This window comes from Lissotriton helveticus, chromosome 5_1 (assembly GCF_964261635.1).
Source record: "Lissotriton helveticus chromosome 5_1, aLisHel1.1, whole genome shotgun sequence".
NCBI lineage: Eukaryota > Metazoa > Chordata > Amphibia > Caudata > Salamandridae > Lissotriton > Lissotriton helveticus.
In genome coordinates this window covers 1,090,741,995-1,090,762,884 of record NC_136065.1, presented here as the reverse complement: position 1 = coordinate 1,090,762,884, position 20,890 = coordinate 1,090,741,995, and the positions used below count along the sequence as shown (strand labels likewise).

At 41.0% G+C, this 20,890-nt stretch overlaps 1 protein-coding gene across 10 annotated transcripts in view; it reads left to right on the top strand.

Moving 5' to 3' along the window:
* Positions 1 to 20,890, top strand: part of NT5C2 (5'-nucleotidase, cytosolic II) — a 509,579-nt gene that overhangs the window by 475,341 nt on the left and 13,348 nt on the right. For all 10 annotated transcript variants that reach the window (XM_078643682.1, XM_078643688.1, XM_078643683.1 and 7 more), the window contains one exon: positions 11,125 to 11,301. In XM_078643682.1, coding sequence (XP_078499808.1) covers positions 11,125 to 11,301 — 177 coding nt within the window. The remainder of the gene's footprint in view (positions 1 to 11,124; positions 11,302 to 20,890) is intronic.

Here is a 20,890-nt window from a genome sequence, read left to right as displayed (position 1 = left end):
CAAATCCACCCATCTTAAAGCTGCTGGAGCAGCGAAGAAAGAAGATGATAGAGCGTCGGCGGTGGAGGTTATGGGACGTTCTTGCGCATGATTGGCTACTTCTGTTGGATTTTTCTTTATTTCCATTTCTCCCTATGTTCATGGGAAATGTAGTTTTTTATATGGATTGTAGTACTTTGTAAGGCTGCTGGAGCTAATAAATGGAAGAAAGAACAGCCTAATCTGAAGCCTCCGGTCCTGCCATAGAATCCGCATTTCACTTTGGACAAAGTTGGCACTCTTGGACCTGTGTGCAGTCTCCCACTCCATTCTCCTGAGAATCTTTGGAAGATCTGGATGAAAGACCAAGCGCTTGACTACATTTTCTCTTTTCCTGCTGCTCCATGGTAATCTTCTGTCATCAATTTTTCCATTTGGGTTAGCAAGAACACACCTTGTTAGATTTGTATAGCCCCAAGCGGTATGCTTTTCACACACCTTTTGTAGAAAAGGAGAACAAACTGGTGTATCTCACTCTTCTCTGTGGCATGCTAGGCTAATCCAGATTCAGAGTGTTATGAGTCAGAAAACGATGCTAGTGAAACTCTTATTTGTAGATGCATAAACCCTCACCCGGACTCCAGAAATAGCAGGGGCACACAGCTGTTGGTTTTTTACAATATTATTGTCAGTACACAAACCGTATGTATCAGAATGGTGGTCATTATTTTGGTAATCTCAGCAGTCATTATATAGAATACATTATCATTGCAAATACACAAAGCATTTTATATCGCACATCCCTAATAGCTGCAAGAAATTAGTCCACTCTCTACTTAACAACTAAGTAGAGGAAATCTTAGAGCATCAGTCCAGCGCAAAGTGCTCCCTATAGTGACAGTTACCGCTCTATCACTGAATATATATATCTAAAAGTGCAACTGATTGCTTGAGGCACCTATGAGGTCTATGTGAGATTTGAGGCCAGGTGCACAGTTCTCTATGATATCTGAAGTTGTATTCAGTTATTATGGGAGTTCAGTATCAATATATTTAACACGCATAATTCATTGATGTATAGATAATTGTGCTAGCAATCATCAAATAAATTAGATTATTACAGAATCCTACACTTATTTTGGTTCTGTCTGAGTGGCAGGCTTCTGAGGTATTAACTTGTACACAACTAAACCAAGTCAAACTATTTGTTCTAATAGCTGCTCGGAATTGCACCCCCAGTTGGCAGTGAAAGAGCAAGTTGAGATTTTGTTACTAGGCATTCCACACGGGCATCAACCCTCTCACCTGCTTTGTGTACCATGCAAAGTCCTTTTCTTGGCACATGGTCGAATCAGACAATCGGGTAGACCAAAACGGGCAGGGAGAGATGTTTTCTGTCGCAAGATTATCAAACGCTCCATGGCTGGCATGTTTTTTGTTTCCTCCTTTAAACAGACTGCTGCATTGATTTTTTGCTTATTCCCTAAAGGACAGACCGTTTACTCATCAATTCTGAAACACTCAGTGGACTTCAAGCACTATATACCTTCCAATCATACACCATTGGTGGATGATTGTCCAGAGGTTGGTAATTTAGGGAGGCAGTAGAAACTAAAAGTAACAAAGTCACCACTAAGATAGCATTATTTATGTATTTTTGTTTTTATCATTGTTTTATATTTCAAATTAGTTTATATGGTTAGCATCAAACTGAACAGTGTCTTTCTTCGCATATTTCCTAGGTGCTAAATGCCTCAGATCTTTGACTTCATGTGTCACCGTACACTTTTACCTACAGAAGAATAAAGAACACTTCTGTGTGCACCTTCTTCATCTGCTTCTCAGCAACTCATTGCAATTATTTTAGGTCGATCAGAAAACAAAGTTTATGAAAATAGGGATGAGAAAGCCTTATTCGTTGTGCATTGTTGTAGTCATCCATTTGGCAAACTATTCAAAAGGCGTGTGACTTGTTTCCTTGACATCTAATGTTAAGGGCACTGTGAATAAGAGCAAAAAACTCGCTTCAAGAGACTTTAAGACGCATCTCTGGCACTTGCTTACATGCTTCAGGCAAAACAATGTGTTCTTTATAGCACAGCCCTAATGTAGGCAAAAACTTTAACAAAACGTTTGCAAATGCTGAAAACCATTGCTTTGCAGGTTACTGCCCAGGTATAGTAGCATGACTTTTTGGTTTCCCTCCAAATATTTTTTGTTGCACCAGTGCGTCATTTAAACTAAGCAGCTTGTGCCATTACTTTTGTGAAAGGGCGATGTAAATAAGGGCCCTTCTGTCTTGCAGCTCGCCGAGGCCTCTGCATTTTGGAATTGACTCCTGGTGGACGTTTGCGCCAAACCTGATGGCGGGAAGGAGGTGTGCACTGGTGGTTAAACCACTGGGTTTGGAGTCAGGAGTTCCCGAGTACGTGTCCCAGCTCCAAGCTGACATGTGTGGGCAAGTTAGTCACTTTATCTTCCTGTGTCTCTCTTTACTCAGCTGTACCTGGGTAGTAGTAATAATTGCGAATGTTCTGAAGCGCTTTATATGAAGGTGCTATGTCAAGACCCAATTATTATTATTATTCTCATGCAGGTGATGTAAATAAATACACTTCGTCGGTATGCTCTTTTCCCTGAAGTCTGTTCCCCTTCTGCACCTGGCGTTAATAAAAGTTGGTCGGTCAGTCTGCATGTAAGGATTATCTAGCTGTGACGCAGTAGTTCCTAGCTACTCCAGGGAGGCTAAAGTTGGAAACTAAAATCAATGCTATTATGTATCGGAAAATATACAGCCAGCTATGCATTGCAAGGACATTCCACATCACTGATGAATTCCCTGACCTTGTAGATGCACGAGGAAGCAGGCTTGGGGAGATGGTGACACTGCCACCTCAACTAATTTGAGGTGGCACCTCAACTGATTTCCTAAAGTTCAGTTCAGTTTATACTTTATTAATGTTTAGACAAAGTCTTTAAAACATACATTCTTTGAAATCAATAACATTTGCATATAAATACCAACTTCAACTAACATCACTGGACCCCTACCACCTAAAAACATTAGGATGCTAATCCAAACATATTATAAGAAATTTTGCCAATGCGCAAGCCACATCATTTTTTATTTTTTTAACAAAAGTGCGTCATTTCAACAATTTATATTATACTTTTTAAAAAGAGGTTTTAAAATCAAGCAACGGGCCTATAAAAATGACGACAGTCAATTAAAACAGGAACATTGAAGTTTTGAAAAGACAGTCCACATGTGCAGTTATTCTCTTGACCTACTAGTACTTCAAATTTCTCAGCTCTTACATAACGCACATTTATTGCTACTTGGAATATTAATAGTACTAATCATAACCGGGCATCTGTAAGTGCAAATAAGTACGGAAATACATTCATATTCTCCAATGAATCTACCATATATTTTGCGGAGAGTCTATTCCTTACATACTTCAAGTCCGCCAACCCAGATTCTTTTATACAGGCTATTTTTAATTCTACTTTTAGAGTTCCTGTGATGGCTTCCAATCTTTTCTTTACCTTCTTCGCCCACTGTAATTCACCTCTTGCTATTTAAGTAACACAGCGGGCTGATATGATCTGCATATTTGGGACCAAGAGTTTAAGCCAAAAGTGTAAAGTTGATTAATAGGCTAAGAAGTTCCTGCCCTGTAAATTTCCTTCTAATCTTATCGCCTGGGACATTGCACCTTTGGGAAGGGCCAACAATTTTTTCAAACATTTGCTTTCACACCTTTCCCAACTTCCCTCCATACTAATGGCTAATATCTCGGCCTCATAGAGGCATTATGTGGGGACCATTGCGTTATATGCAGTTAAAAGGGGAGTCCAAGAGGGGCCATCATAAGTATTTTTAAAGCTAACAAGTACCTCTATCGTAGTTACTGCTCTTATCTCCATCAATTCTTTATGCAAGATCAAACTCAGCTGACTGGTAAATGTCATGCCCAAGTACTTATAGGAGGACACGACCTCTACCCTACTGTTGCCTAACTGCCACATATACGGTTTCCTTTTTTTCCCGAATGATTATTTTGTTTTACCCATGTTTACCTTCAATTCATTAGCCTCGCAATAATGATTAAACTTAGTTAGCTTCCTCTGCAGGCCAACTTTGGTCACATCCAGAATTGTCAGACCATCTGTATAGAGTAGGCACGACACATGTCTACCTCCCATTTTCAGGGAAAAATAATGAGTTGCTGCCAACTCTTCCGGAAGATCAATTTGGGTGCCAGGACATGAATCCCCAGTAAAAGACTCATAATATCTACAAGTGCACAAGATGTCTCTGCATGTGCAATGTGTCTCCCCACGTGGAAAATATCCTGCAAAGTGATAATGGAAAGTTTATCACCCTTGTGACAGTGGTGCCCACCTTTCTGCTGCAGGATTTACCGGACTATACTGTTTCCCTCACTCCCCAACCTGGAGTATCTGTTGTTCAACTGCTGGATCACTGGCTCGACTTACTGGACCCGCGGGAGCCAAGAGGTCTCATGTCCGTTATATTGAGCATGCAGTGCATCCCATTACCAACCTGGGCGTGAGTCAGGTGGCAGGCCCGTCCTTGTATGGTGGCTGAGGCCTTGCCTGTACAGCCCCTCTCACCCCCTTCTCCCACCCCTCAACACTGCAGGGACCACAGGACAGAAAGCCTGGCCCTGAAACCTGTGGTACGGATGTAGGATCCAGCCCCCATTGTTATTGCATGCAGAATCATCCTGAAATTAATTTTGCCATAGGTTATGAGTCGCTGCCATAACTTTGAAAAACAATCATTGGCAAAGCCAATAGGTCTCGCCAGGAAAGCAAAGGGTGAAGGAAAAAATAGCACCTCAGTCACAGCACCTGCAGCTGAAGGACCCTAATTCAGATGAAGCAATCTGTACTTAGACCATGCTTCAGCTGAAAGAAGAGGAAGTAAAGCCGGTTTTTGAGTGACAATGAAGCCCATAAATGGTAAGCAACAGGTGTACTCCAAGTCCTTTGTAGAACACAGTATCACTTGCAAGCGAGAGCACGTGCGCTAGTGCATGCAAGACCTAAGAAGACGCCACTTTTAAAGTCACATTGCAGTACTAGCATAGGGACTGTATGCTCTCCAAACAGAGCTTATCCATGTGTCTCATGAAATGTGCCAACTCTAACGTACTAATTGCCCTTACTTCCCTCAAGTCACTCTCACTCCATCGCTTGGAAGTATCCTGGATCTGAACCGTACTGCCATCGCCAGGCATAGTATTGCTGCCTGAGATACTCCCAGCCCATTACCATCTCCTGACCCACCACCTATAATCCTTGACCTGCTGCGAAATTGGGCTGTTGCCTCCCACCCCGGTAGCATGCCCAGTCATCAATGTTAAGGTGCAAAACTGCCCACTAGCAGTTCATGGCTTGGGCAGTGTTTAGACATGCAGAGGCACGACACTCCACAGCAATAAGCTCTTAGGCATACAGTACTGTAGTCTGGGAATGTCTGAGGTGTTGACACGAGGTCTTGTTACATATTATAATCTTTCCCACTCCCTGACAGCACAAAAAATGTGTTCCACCGTGCAGTCCCCTGTCTTGCGGGCAGGACATAATGAAATTGTAAAAGTTATCTGTGAAAGAATTAATAACTGACAACAGACTGAGCTGAATTAATAACAGACAATGAAGTGGGCTGAATGTAGGGACGGGCTACTTTCAGTGTAAGTAGTAGCCATGTTGTCCGCTTACAGACATAAACGGAAATAATTTTCAGCGTGTGCAAGGGGATATCCTCCTTGGGAGCCATTAGGAGTGCAACCAGCACTCATTATCAGTAGCAGCATAAAATGTCTGCCTTATCAAATTAAACATGACAACCAACATGCGGGCTGAGCCAAATCCCTACCGTCAATAGTGCTTTCTGCTGATCATATAAGGTTTAGTGTTATCTGCACTGTCAAGCCAGACCTCAAAACAGATAAACTACTTCTAAAACCAAAGGCTTCTTATAACTCTATAAAATGAAATGGCCCTTCATATTTCTCTGTTGTCCAAGAGTACAGTTAAATGTATCAATGTATCCATTTTACATGCTGGGTGGTGGCATGTAGCAATTTATTTATCTAGTTTAGGTTTTGTAATTGTTTTCTTATTATTTACAAGTTGGGTGTAAGGTGACTGATAGGAAGTGTCAAATTCTGTGAGGAGAGCAGTAATTATTGATAGAGGATACAGTGACACGATCTCTCTTGGTTTTGAAGCCCTAATCCAGTGTTCAGTATAATAGATCGCTTTTATTTTTCCATGGTTTTTGCCCAACATATTTTTCTTGTATGTATGCATGTGGTACTTGTATAGCTGGAACAATGCCAAAAGGCAGCAGACATCTATACAGGGTCATATTTAAGCCTGCAGTCAAGAGCAAGAGCTTTTGACCATGAAGCTGAGGAACCAGGTTTGAGTATCTGGAACAAGGCTCAACATCCTGTGATTCTGGGCAAATCACTCAATCTCCCCGTGCCTAAAAAAAATTAATGTGTCCATCTGTAACGAAACTGATGCTCATGTAAAGGGCTCTGATACCGAAATCTTCGGGTCTAGTTTGCACTATATAAAACTCTAAGATGCAGTTGGGTTCTGGAAGCAAAACTGTACATTGTTGAGGAGGTCCTGATGGCCATGAGGATGTTGTTTGAGATCCTGGGTGCACTGTTGGGAAAGGCCAGCTACCTTGTTCTTTATTTTTCTTTTTTTTCTTTACCTCATAATCTCCAATTTGGTGTTGTTCCTCACTGTAAGGGAGCCACCAGGTACAAGATAAGCAGGAATGTTAATAATGATATAGTTTTGTAAGTGATGCAGCTGATTTTGAAGGTGGTTCTTGCTAGGCCAGAAGAGCCAATGGAGTTCCATCAAGATGGGGTGTTGTGATGGTATTTCTTTAGGGCCTGGAGGAGACTTGTTGCGGTGTGTAGTATGTGGTTAAGGGGGAACCACTATAAAGTCTCAGAGGCAATGGATCATGGCGTTACTACCCACCATCCAGGTTTGAAATGCAATTCTGTTTTGGAAGAAACCGTTTCACTTTTTTTAAGGATAGACCTGGTACCAGACTGCCTTTGTCTTTTTTGGTAGTGTGTCCCTTGAGAATGAAGTTGGTGTCCAGGCTCAATCCAAGTGACTTGACATCCATTGATAGTTGGGGTTCCAAGCCATCAAGGTTTGTCATTGAGCCAGTCTTGTCCATATTCTTATAGAGAAAGTAGAAAAACATGTGTGCTGCAATTACTTCCGTGCTAAGTAACTGTTCTGCAATAAGAAGCATGGGCCATTGTCCGGTAATGGGGTTAGGTCCCTCTTTTTAGTAGAGCTGTGTAAAATCAAATATTCTGCGAAAATATACTTGTAGCACAGAATGTTCTTTGTCATGTTCTTATACAGTAGTTTTGCATGTGAGGACGTACCTCGCATTAAAAAAGTAACGCATGATACTGACCGGAGAATGGTTCAAGCAGAAAATTTCACTAAACTAGATATTCGGCCCGAACCAATCTTTAACAACCAAAAATTATGTGAAATTGGATAATGTAAGATTTTGTAAATGTCCTTCAACAAAAAATTCTGGTAGAGGAAGCAAAATTTATTTCAGGTCTACATTAAAGGACAAAGTGCAGCCTTATCGTCACTTCTGTCTTTAATAGGATGTTAGTGATTTTGTTATCCTCATTGTAAGTGGTGGTTGCATATTCTGCATGTTTTTTATTGGAAACTTTAGCCATGGCAGGTGTCCCATACTGGCTGTGCCACATCGTGTAAGTTTCATTTGAAAATAACATTATTTTATATGCGATATAACACATCTCTGATGTGCTGTCTTCGCCTGTCCGTGCATCTTTTTAACAACTTTAGCATCAATAAGATGTTTTTCATGGCCATTCCAAATTTTTTAGATGTAAAGTGTTTATAGAGGAGCTTTTTTAATCTCTCTTTCATGCAGATTGAATTGTTTACTTTTTAGATTTCTGGATTCAGCTTAAAAACCCATGAGATTGGCAGAGCTCTCTTGGGGAAGTATTTCAGAGTATTTAGTCACAATTATTTTTGAAAATTATATTTATCTAAAATGTCGCTTATTCATCTGGTAGAATTATGATTGCCTGTACATTGTTGTTCTTCCCGTCGATTTAATACATTCTACATCTTTGAACTGGGTTTGTTTCTTACTATGATACTCAATCCACAGTTATTATGAAGTAGTCATTATATGTATTGGGGAAAGTTTTTTTTCAAGCCATTCATTTTCAGAGAACCTTTCATAAAGCCTATTGTTTAACTCTGCACCTTGCAGCACTCAGAATTACTCTCCAGCCAGTTTGTATCCTCCCTGACCTTGCCACAAATGAACTACAGGAGCAAGTAGCTTGCATTGCCACTAAAGCATGAACTTAAAAGAAGCTCTTTCTACATTTAACAGACATACATTCCGCTCCCCTTACATCTTCCTGCCAATAAGGAGATTTAATGAAGTCCTTCGCTTGAATGTGCCACTGGGGCTTCAGCAGCTTTGTTACATAACCATATCCACCCACAGTCATTCCCTAGGCAATGCAAGCACCACTGCCCCAACCTTCCTGGTTCCAAAGAACATTAAGGGCATGATTATGATCTTGCTGATGGGACACTCCGTTACACACGTGATAGATATCCTGTCCGCTGTATTACAAGTTTCATAGGATATAATGGAATTGTAATAGGCGGACGAGATATCTGTCACGTTTGTGATGGATTAACCCTGTCCGCCAAGATCGTAATCAGGCCCTGAATAAAGCAGGATCAAAGCCCACACAAAAACGATGCTGCTTAATCCAAAGTGGCGTGCTCACACTAACCAATCCAAATGTTTTACCTCCACCACCCCTCTGTTTTCTTCAGCTAGAGCACCTCATCCTGGCCTTTGTGTCTGTAGCAGAAAGCACACAAAGATAAGAGCATCTCCTGTTTGGTCCCATTAGGATTTGGAAAGGGGCCCGTCTGTCGGACCGATCTCTCACGTTTTAAGCTTTCAGCTTCCGTCATCTGCTTTTCTCTATACAGATTCATACACATACATGCAAACAGCGCATCCATATTCACCAGTTCTGCACATCTGACCCCAACAATGTCACTCATGTCCACTCATTATCACTCACCCCACACTAGCATCCTAATCAACACTGCAATAGACATACGTTTCCTCATAAACACACACATTACCCTTAGCCTCAGCACTGGCACTGACCTCCCCCCTGAAACTGGGCTTATCATGCTCAAGCTATCCTCCTCCTGGTGCACCAAGGATCTAACTGGTAGTGAACGTGCAACATCAAACACAAAAATATTTTAATGATCCGACCGCTATATCAACTCTAAAAGCTTTCCATGCAGTAAGAACCACATGCCCGCTAATTCTTTCTACCAGAACACCATCGGGGAAGCATCCAACAGGCACAGAACCTCTTCAAAGCCCTAAAATATAATGTCAACCTTGTTTCAGGCCCCGGAATATCTTGGTGAATCGATAAGTGCAGTGCCATTAACCTTTAAACAAATGGACAATATCAGATAGCACCAGAAAGTAACTGAGCTTTCACCCATTATTCTTTGCAGTGCTTGTCCTTCTTCAGAACACTGCCACTTCCAGACCTTGCAAGCATCTTCAACTCCATCAAAGCCAGCAGACCAGAAGACAAACATCTCCTTGCCACCAATCATGAAAGGCCTTACCAGAGACAATTAGAAAACATTTCTTAGCATCATTGCATTTTTTCCCAAGTAGCCACAAACTCCGAATCGCCATCCAAGGTCTGGCCCTTCCACACCTGCCTCACCAATGCTTCTGTTACCCAGTTAACCCCAATGAAGAGTGCCCTGTATGCCCCTTCCTAGCTTATAAATTACTGACTTTTCACTTTATCCCTGAAAGTACTATACAGGCCTACATCCTCTTCGAAAAGTGGTACATTACTTTCAGGGAGATAATAACTAGCACAGATCTGTACCTAGCTGAAACGTTGAACCTCTCATGTAGCCTAATCGATGCACAAAGCATGACCATGTCAAATTGGGATTCTATAAGTGTAAAAAAAGAAACGACTAGGAAAGTTTTCACTTGAAAATACTTTGAAACAACATTCTGTCTTATATCAATTTTGCTAAAAAGGCATGTCTTGAAGAAGCAACCCATCCACCACTGATTTTGAATCCCATGTTCCTCTTGGCGGTTAGTCTGAAGATAACCCTTACCTTTGTACATGTTGTTAAATAATCCCACCTCCCTAAACCTTTTCTTGCCACCTCGATTATACAGTGTAACCCCTTGTACATACATATTTACATTATATCAACTCACATAGTTGACTTGCAAATTAATCAGCAGTCAAACTATGAATGCTCTAAATAAAATGCTAGTTTGTCATTATTCAAAAATATGAATCAAATAAAAAGTTTGATTTGATAATCTTAGCTTATTTGCTTAGAATTTGCCACTAACAGACAAAGGTCATGGCTTGCATTATATATTTATATTTTAATGGTATGTAATTTGAAACTCTTTATTGGAAATGTAAATAAGGTCCTGAAAATGTCTTGTTTTCCAAATATGTTTATAATATTTTTTATGGACCGGCAGTTTTTTGAAGATTGTACCAACAGTTTTTATTCTTTTGCTGTTCATTCCGGGGTTTTAGATTGATTTCATAATTGTATAAAAGTGTCACAAAATTGGAGTTAATGAAAGTGATAAAGGTCATATTAGCATCCACCAAACATCAAAGAGTACCCATACTGCTGCGTTTACTCACGACTCATGAAAGCCTTTGAACAGTTAGATTTGCTCACTTTGGCAGCTAATTAAATATACCATTTTATATTGGTTGTATTATACATGTTATGAATTGTTGTCACAATGAAAGTGTAAGAGATTGATAAACAAGCAAAACATTTATTTGCACCACCATCCATAGTGAGTTCATCTTTAACATAGACTTGGGCAGACTCCTTAGAGGGAAATTAAGTTAACTTAGTTGAAGTGTATGCTGGTGTAGAAGTGTGATGCCCATTTTACATACGTTTAATTTCTTCAATTTGACTATTTCTTTACAGAAAGTGACCCACGATATGGACATGTGTTATGCCATGATGGGAAGTCTTTTTCGCAGTGGGTCACGGCAAACGCTCTTTGCCAGCCAAGTGATGAGATATGCTGATCTTTATGCGGCATCCTTCATTAACCTATTATATTATCCATTCAGCTACCTCTTCAGAGCTGCACATGTGTTGGTAGGTAACAAACCACTTAGCAGTGTCCAGGGATATATGGTCGCCCATGATACATTATTGCAGAATAACCATCATTAATTGAAACCAGTAAGATTTTTACGACTAGGTATTTTGTGTTATGTAAATCCTATGGGTTATTTTTAAAATACTTGATTCAATGATTTTGCAAAATGTTACTATTTTCAGACTCTGTAAGTCAGCGGGTGATTTTGTAAAACTACAATAGGTGTAACAAATTAAAGTGTTTATTACTAACAGCTGATTGGTACATAAGCATATTGTGCCTTACTGAAAACTGTATATTTTAATTTGTAACATTTCTCAAAAAATTGTAGAAGTACACTTATCTTTTCTGTTCTAAATTGATAACATATTCAAGTTTAGAGATGTCAAAAATAAAATTCTTCTAGAGTATCTAGAGTATATTTCTTTTAGTGGATGTTTGGCTTAATGGTGGACTCCTTTGTGTATTACAATTAAGTTATTTAGTTCTTTTTAGTGTTGCTGATGACATGTCTACTCTGATCCACGAACCTTCCTCACTTCACTGAAACCCACCAATCAATTACACAGAGTCTTTTAGTTCAAGCCCAGGATAAGATTTTTTTGTCAGTAACAACACTATCTATAAGCAAGAGTCCTGAGAAGCTAGATTGAGGTTATTTAGATTTGGTTGATGGTTCTTTATTGTCGCTTAAAAGTTAATAAGTCTTCCAAAATTATGTGTGTTTACAAATAGAAAATTTCAATAGGCCAGTGCATTACCCATCCCAGATATGTTAAATGAATACCACATAGTTCAGTATTACACCAGCTATTTACAGTTGCAAACATTGATAAATGATGAGCTGAACTAAAAAACAAGATCTTATTAGCCAGGATATGTGTATAAATCACTGAGTATACTTTTACACAAAGACAAGATGCTTCTTCAAACAAATTCACATTTAGTTTCTCAGGTTGTGATATTTTCATTTAAACCAGTTAGCCGTTTTTCTTATTCTGTTTCATAGACTTCATTCTAATATTACATAAAGAACTTCCATAAGATGGACACTAGACAAACCGTTGTCTTTGTATCATAATGATAAAGCATTTTGCATTTAGGGATGCTAATATTGTTTAAAAAGTTAGCTGCTAGAATGATTAGAATGTTAAATGATAATAGTATTACAACTGATATGACAGTCTTTTGGGAAAAGTGTGTTTGACCCACTTTATAATGCATTGAAGCGCCAATAAATTGATTATCAATGCACCATCTTCATCCTAAAATGTTTATTTTTAGAAATATAGATTTTCCATAAAAAGTATACATGTAAAAATGCAATAATGCATTGTTTAAGACCTCACATATTGCATGGCTCATGACCTGTTCTGTGACATTAGTGATAACATCAATGCAGAATCTCAAAGGCCATCAATGTTAACAACACTGTGCAGAGCGAGGGCACAAGTAATGGCTACCTCAGTTAACTATAACTGGTGAATTTCTGTGGTGTTTTTTAGTTTAAAATGCTGCATTTTAACTGACATTTTAACTTAACTAAAATATAGTCACAGAAAAAAAAAAAACATTTACAGGTACTTTATAGTTCGAAAATAGAATTGAAAAAACGTTAGAATTTCACTGAAAAAAGCAAAGGTTACAGGGTTGTTATAGTTAGGCTCAGATTTCCTTCACATAAAACCATTGAAATTTAGCACTTATAGTTACCTGAGCTAACTTTAACTTACGCCCCGCAGTGCACTGCTTATGACATCACATATTACATCACTCCGTTATGTCCCGGGGGAGGGCACCCTGGAACATAGCTGGAGCCGGCCCTGGGGGTGGCTGTCCCCAGGGCCATTACTGGCTCCAGGAGGAGGGGCCACATGGCACCCCTTCTTTGTTGTTTACTGGCTGGCCCTGGAGAGGTGGTGGTCCCCGGGCTGTTTATAGCCTAGGAGGGGGGCCACCAGGCCCTCTTCCCACTTCAAAATCTATTTTTGCCCCAGGGAGGTGGTGGGCCTTGGGGCAAGGAGGGGGTCCGGACAGCCCCTATATTATTGAAAGTTTTTTGCCCTGGCGAGGTAGCAGTCCCTGGGTCACAGAGGGTCCGTTTCCCCCCCCCCCCCCCCCCCCATTCATTTTATTTAAAACACTGGGGAGGCGGTGCGCCCCCACCCCTGCATTAAATGTATTAAAAGCACCCTGGGGGTGGTGGTCCCAGGGGCTATGGGGATTCCATGAGGCCCCCCACTGTTCATTTTTTTATTATTCTATTAGCCCTGGGGAAGTATTTGTCACTGGGGCTCCGGGTCCGCGCAGGCCCCCCATTCATTTTATTTCAAGCCCTGGGGAGGTGGTGTCCGCAAACCCCCACATTAAATTTACCACCATCATTGTTCCAGATAATCTCACACTTCAGAAGAGCATCGGTCATTGTTGAAGCCATTGGTAACAATGTGTTCGCTGTCAAGAGACTCTTAAGGCTTTGGTCGTGTCCATTCCAATACCTCCGGTACCGACCACTATGGCAATAGTTCCAATTACATCGACACTCTTTACGACTAGCCTGGCTCTATCGGCATTGATAGTAGCAACTCCAGCATCATCGCTCTTTAAGGTCACAAACTCTTCAGCATTGATTCATTTTTTGGCTCCTTTATCGACGTAACGGCATCATATCTCTGAGCCAAAAATGTCTGACTCCAGAATCCGCCATATGGTCGACCTTTAGAAGATCAACATTAAGAAGGTTGTCCTCTAGGCACTCTTCAGGGTCAATCCATACCCTTTGTTTTGTCCATTCTGATACAATATCTTTAGATCCTGTATTACCTCCAAGATCAAGGTATGTCATATGTCAGGATATTTTGCAAGTACATTTACGTCATTGACTTTACCGCCTCTACCAGACACCATTGTTCCACTGGTACCATCCACACCACAAGTGTGATTCCTCAGGATGTTCCAGTTTCTCCATCGCCTCACAGATTAAGTACATCTGTATGCTTTCCAGATTGACAAAAAATAAATAGATCACCCTCAACTTCTCAAAGTATATCTAGAGATCATTTGCAAATACATCTTGTACAGCAGTCTCACTTCCAGGATCTCTTTTAAGAACATCAACTGTTAATGACATTCTCAGGTTTCAGAGAGGTTCAGCAAAATGAAAAATACAAATTGAAGTACCAAAGCGTCATTATCAGAAATTATGGAGATGTTACAACACCGAGCACACCTAATTCAATACTCCCATCGCTCCCACATTTCATGGAGCTCATAGAAGGAAACGTCTTAACACCAGCCAATTTAAAATTGGCATCACCACATCTCCTACAGAAATAGAAACCTGCTCAACAGGATCCTCCTGTCTATATCCGAAAATAGGTAAAGCCAGATTCTGTGATTGTTTCTGCAGTCCGGAAGAAACATCTATCTGCACCAGAAACATCAGTCTCTCCAGAGAGGGAAAGCAAAAGATAAGATGCTCTGAATAGCAAAGTTTGTTTATCTGTGGCTGTTACACTGAAATCAGCAACCAATTCTGCACTTAAGGGCAGATATGATAGGGCCTTATGGGATTCACTTCTATCCTTTGCTGATGATCTTCTAAAGGCTAAAAAAATAAGACTCTTTAGAAATGCAAAGCAAGGGACAAATAATCCCAAATAAGGTCATCAATGCTGCCGTAGATGCTGCAGATTTAGCAGCAACAATATACTTCCAATGCATTGCATTAAAGTGATCATCTTAAATTCGTATCACATCTCGTAAGGCAGTGTTCCTCAATTAAAAGGTTTGAATCTACCCTTCTCGGGATCTGTTCTCTTATACCCTCACACTGACAAAGTGATCGAAAAAGATGAAGAAGGAGTCTGAAACTTTAAAAATATTGGGTTTTACCGTTCTTCGTATAGACACAGATACTCTATAGACAGTTTTATGTTTTGTAATGTACCCCAATATATACCTAGGAAGTCACCGAACATTTCACCAACAATTTCCCTGCCATTGTACTACATAACGGTTTTTGGTATTGACCTTTTACCTAGTTACGGTGCTGCATAAATGTTGTGTGGTTTTCTCAGAAAACTAGCCTAATTTATTATGCATGAGGATTCTCAGAATCACAGCAGGATAACCATCTTCTGCATAATAACTATGTATAAGGGTCATCCCTTTTGTCATCCTCGGCCGACATGACACAGCAAGGTAGAACCCCTGAGGGTTCCTCTTGGGTATATATACACCATATCTTTGCTGGGGCAGGCAGAGGAGAAAGACTTCCATACTGACACACTGATGCAAGATGATGGGTTTCCTGCACGCATACACTCCAGCATGCAGTGGTCTGACATCCCTCGCAGGATGTCCATCTCCGAGACCAAGACGGGGTCCCACAGTCCCTCACTTCAGGTAATGGGGTTGGCTTCAGCCTGGGTGGATTCTTGGCTCTACAACTACATAGATGCTAGTTACACTTAGGTACATCTAGTTAGGGTTGCATCGTAGGAGTACGCATTATTATTGTCATGTATTTTTATACATGCCTAAAGTCATTTTTTTAGCACTATGATAGGACTCTACCATCCATTTAGTCTGTTGGTGCTTATAATCATTTATATCTGTTTCTGTCTTATGGTTGTTTCAGCACACCTATTTTACACTAAAATGATGCTGGTTCAATAAATGCTTATTGAAAAACGTCACCCCTGTTTATTCTGTGTATCTCTCTGAGACAAAGTGAGCACAAGTGACTAAACGAAAAGTACTGTACTATTTCTACAATCCCTGAAGGGACGGAGTTGTCGTATTCAATAGTTGCCAAGTACTATTCTCTCCTTGGTAAAAGGAGTTTACTACAGTGGCACTGTGAGCTAGCTGGTTTACAGGCGAACGTACCCGGTGGCGGTGTCTGGAATCAGTCTGGACACCAGTCCCACAGTTTGTGTTGTCTAAACACGCTGATCCTATATAGATTTATAGGAACTACATGACATGGCATCCAAAGTTGGTTTGGTACTTATTTAACGGTCAAATCTGAGTAGTTCAGTCGTGCATTTCTCAGAGACCCCTACCCACATATACCCAGAGACGTCTGGAGTGGGATGGGAAAAATATGCAGCTGAGTAGTCTTATCCTATGTATTGGCTGTAGGTTTATTCAAGCTTGAAGGATAATAGTTCCCTATTGCGCATAACACCTTATCTCAGTTTCCTTGAAACTTTTTCAACAAAGGCTGACGAAGACATCACTGCGCCTGCACTATGTGCAAATGCAGTGGGGGAAGGAGAACAAGAAGGCGAAATAAACATTTTAGAAAATGTCAGAACGGCTCTTACTTTAAAATTAGCAGACTATGGAGTCACAGCAAGGGTTGGGACTGTAACATTCCTGATTGAGGCACACAAGTCACACAGAACAGAGGTATTCTATTCATGGGCTAAATTTCCACCTGCAGATGCATGCACCAATACATTTCAATCTTACACTGAAGATGAAATATCAGAGGAATATTGTCCATAGGAGGACATTCAAGTTCCCCTCACTTACCAAGAGCACATAAACTGGTTTAAAGGCACTCTCCCACACACAACAGATAAAGTAAGACTCGTTCCGGTCTGCAGAGACGGAGCGACTTGTTCGGTCCTAGTGGCTTACACACTGCATCCAGACTTTGACACAATGCCGGTAGCGGGCTTACGTCCACTACGCAAAGAAATAATACAACTTTACAGAAACCTGACACAGTTTGTGATGAGAACACTTACACTTCAGCCAACAAGGGCTACACCAGCAGGATCAATCCAGTGGTCTGCAACTAAAATAACTACAAAAACGCTAAACTTAGTTATGGGTAAAATGCCCACTAGACATGAGCAAATGCCATTCTGGATAGCTCAGAAAATCACACAGTTAGAGGCAGTGTTTCCACACACAGGCCCGCAAGAAAAAGACTAAATGCCAACAATCTACTTGCCAATGGGAATAGCTCCTCAGATAGAAGATTGTACCTCTTGGGGTACAGTTTTTGCTGCTATATATACCAGAACTCATGGTATCCTTTCCATTGCAGTAATAGCAGGTGTATTGAGACAAATACAGAATGAGTATGGAGCAGAACCTGCCCAGGTATCAACTAATAAATTTGCAAACATAAAAGGAGAGACAGCAGCAGTGGCAATACCCCAACGTCTGAGGGATTCCACTCCTATACAACAGGAGCGTGAAGTACCTAAAATGATCGAAGACACATATGCAGAATTAGGTAGAGATAATTTGGGAGCTACAGAAATGAAACTTCAACTCATGGGTGGACCTGAAAAGGATAACACCAAGCTAGCATCTGATTCTTCCAAGACGAAATTGGACAATAAAAAACAAATGAATAGAGAGAATAGATCACAATTAAAGAGTGTGTCTCCTCAACAGGAGCTCTCCGAAAGGAGGTACAACCTTAGGAATGCTGATAACATTAAGAAACTTTGAGGTATCAGGATACTGATAAACGTTCCTCTGGTTCCTTTCAGGGTTTATCAAAAAACTTCGAGAGGGAAGGACGGCCAGAACACAGACAAGAAGAACAGACAAAGTCCAGAGACACACATCGTACTTCGGACTATAATATCAAAAAAGAAGATAAGCCAAAATCAAAACTTCAATTAAAAAAGGAGTTAGCAGGTCCTAAAGTTAGACATACTAAGGATACTGAAGACTCAACCTCTGAATGAGGAATGGGCTCCGACGATGCTAGACAGCACAGCAGAAGTAACAATAGCTCGGCAGAACCTGATGGAATTTCTGGTGACAGTGGCGTTAAATGGACATATCACGGTGGAGGTCAGTGGCGGCCGATGTCTGCAAAATGTGGTGTGGCAGAAGTACATACACAGGATTGCACATCGCAATTTAGCAACCTGATGCCTGATTTTCTCAGAGAAAGTGTGGCTGGGAAGAGAGCGTGAACACACTTTTACACAACTCAATAGTTTTCTTTTATCGCCCTAGAAAGGGTGAAAGGTTGAGTGGAGATCATCAGCCATGTCAGAAGGCTTAGTTGGTGCATTAGTCCAATGAGCCTTCAGACCCAGCTAAGAGTCAAGAGGCCAGAGACTGACAAGATTTCATTCAAACCTTCACCAGTATTACCAACGTATGTTCATCACAATTTCTTATCAACTCACATTCATCCATCTATCCTACACTCTCATTCCCCCTCTGAGCCATACACTAGACACACCCATTCTGCTGTTCACCCACTAACACTCGTTCACTCTCTCAATCATACATTCTCATCTAACTACCCTTCTGCTCGTTCACCTAATTCACATTGCCATTCCCACTCACTGTTGTATTTTCGGTTATTTAAATAGGTTATTAAAGGCAACAGGTTGAATTTCAATCAACTCATGGTGTTTTAACATGCTTTCGTCTATCCACCTTATCATTCTCACAGTCATCCACCCAGTTACTCATTCAACTACTCACTTAAGATCATTCCCCTACCTACCTACCCACATCCACCAATTATTTCACTTTCTCCCACCTTACATCATTCACTTACTCACTCATATTTACCCATCCGCATCAAGCGTCCTATGGTCATTCACCCATCCGCATCAAGCTTCCTATGGTCATTCACCCAATTCCTATAACATGTTGTCACATTTACCTATCCAAACAGACAACCCCCACATTCAATTACTCACCCATTCACACTCATACACTAATCATCACACATTGAGTAACCTGCAGTTCCATTAATAAAAAGCAACACTAAGTGGCGTTGTTATTACTTCTTTTATTCTCCCTGAAGATTACATCTAGTAATGTCTACTGCCACAACATTAAGCACATTTGAACTGCAAGGGAGATAAAAGAACCATATGTAGTTGTAACAGTAAGTAGCTTTGTACTGACCCCATTTGTGCTGCAGAGGAGAGTCCCAGGCTCTCCACACCACTGGAGTCAAGCTATCCAGGCTGAATGAAGGCTGATAGCCAGAAACCGGTCCTTGGATGCTTGATTCCGGTCTGGGAAAGACATGGCTTGGGAGTTCGGACTGGACTGTTCCCATGAGGCACAGGGTCAGAGCTGATTTGCATATAGCCAGTGTCTAACCCAGGGTGGTGTGGAGTGCAAAAAAATGATGGATTTAGGCCCAGATCCTTGTACTGGGGTGAATGTATGACATTGTTCTACATTCTGTCCATCTACTGTGTTTTTTGCAGAGGAGACAGCGCAGCAGTTAGAAAGGAATCGATTTTGACTTTTTTCTCCGGCTTATTTGTGCAGTTTTTTTGAGGGAGCTGCTGATCCGGTCATTTTATCTGAAAACGTACTGTTACCTCACACTCATCAGGATTTCTTGTTTTACAGTTTTTAACTGTTATTTAGTAGGGCCTGACCAAAAGGGGTTTTATGGCCCTTTACAGGAGCACCAGTTTTATAACACAAGTACATTTGTATTCGTTTTTTTAGGCAGGGGTGACTAAGTGATTAGCCCAGAATCACAGAATGTTAATTAAGCTGACCGCCAAGACCCTAACTAAGCTCCCCAGTTCCACAGTCTTTACACCACACCTTTATTAATATTTCCACACTTTACAGCGTTTCGTGTGGCACAGTATAAAGATGGAAACCTGTTTCAAGCCTGATTAACTTCACTAAACTAAGGCGTCAAGAATGCAGTTTTGTACATTTTCACCTCAAACAAACGTGTTCTACTCAGTGAGTCGCATTCCTACCTGTATGATAATATTTCCATGGCCTTTCCAGCTTCACAAGTGAAACTCTCCTCAATGTGCTGTGATGCTTGCACTGTCTGTCTGGCTGTATGTTCTGTTCCTTATGTGATCCATCTCCCACATTTATTTGCCTAAGATATTTATGGTGTTCTGGCAACTCGCAGTGCAGGATCCGATGGATTCTCATATATGCAGTGCAAAGTATGAAAGGGCACGTGTCTTCCTGGGCTGGCCGTAAACACAATAACTCAAGCCTGACTTGACACCACACACTGATGAAATAGCTTTGTCGGTGGCGCCTTTCGCATGCTTCCTAACCCACCCTTTCGCATCTCGTCAGGCGGTGAGGTGTGGTCTGTGAACCTTGCTGGCTCCACAACACCCAGTGGCGAGATACTGAAGGGTGGGGTAACTGGTATTGAGTGGCATTCAAACTCGTACAGCCCTGGCTTGAAAGCTAAATACCCTAGGCTTTTTTTAACTGACCCTCCAGAAGAAGGTGGAGAAATTAAGGTGACATCAAGGCACTTTGAGGAAATACCAGGGCTGTGTGTGGTTAAGCCCTCCTAGTGCTGAATCGTGCACATTCTCACGGAGGGCCATGCCTCGCAAAACTACCTATTAATATAACCTTCATTACTTTTAATTGTGTTTATTTACTTAACCTTGTTTACAAGTAGGCTATGAAAGGAAAGGGGGTGCAGCCCCCACTCCCTTATACAGGAGCCGCAGCTGGTGGGGGCACCTGATACTAGGGTAAGTGTCCAACACCTATTATATGAAATAACACTCCAAATGGAGGGGGACTCACCAAGAAAAAGTGAATGTCTCTTTTGGGATAACCTGA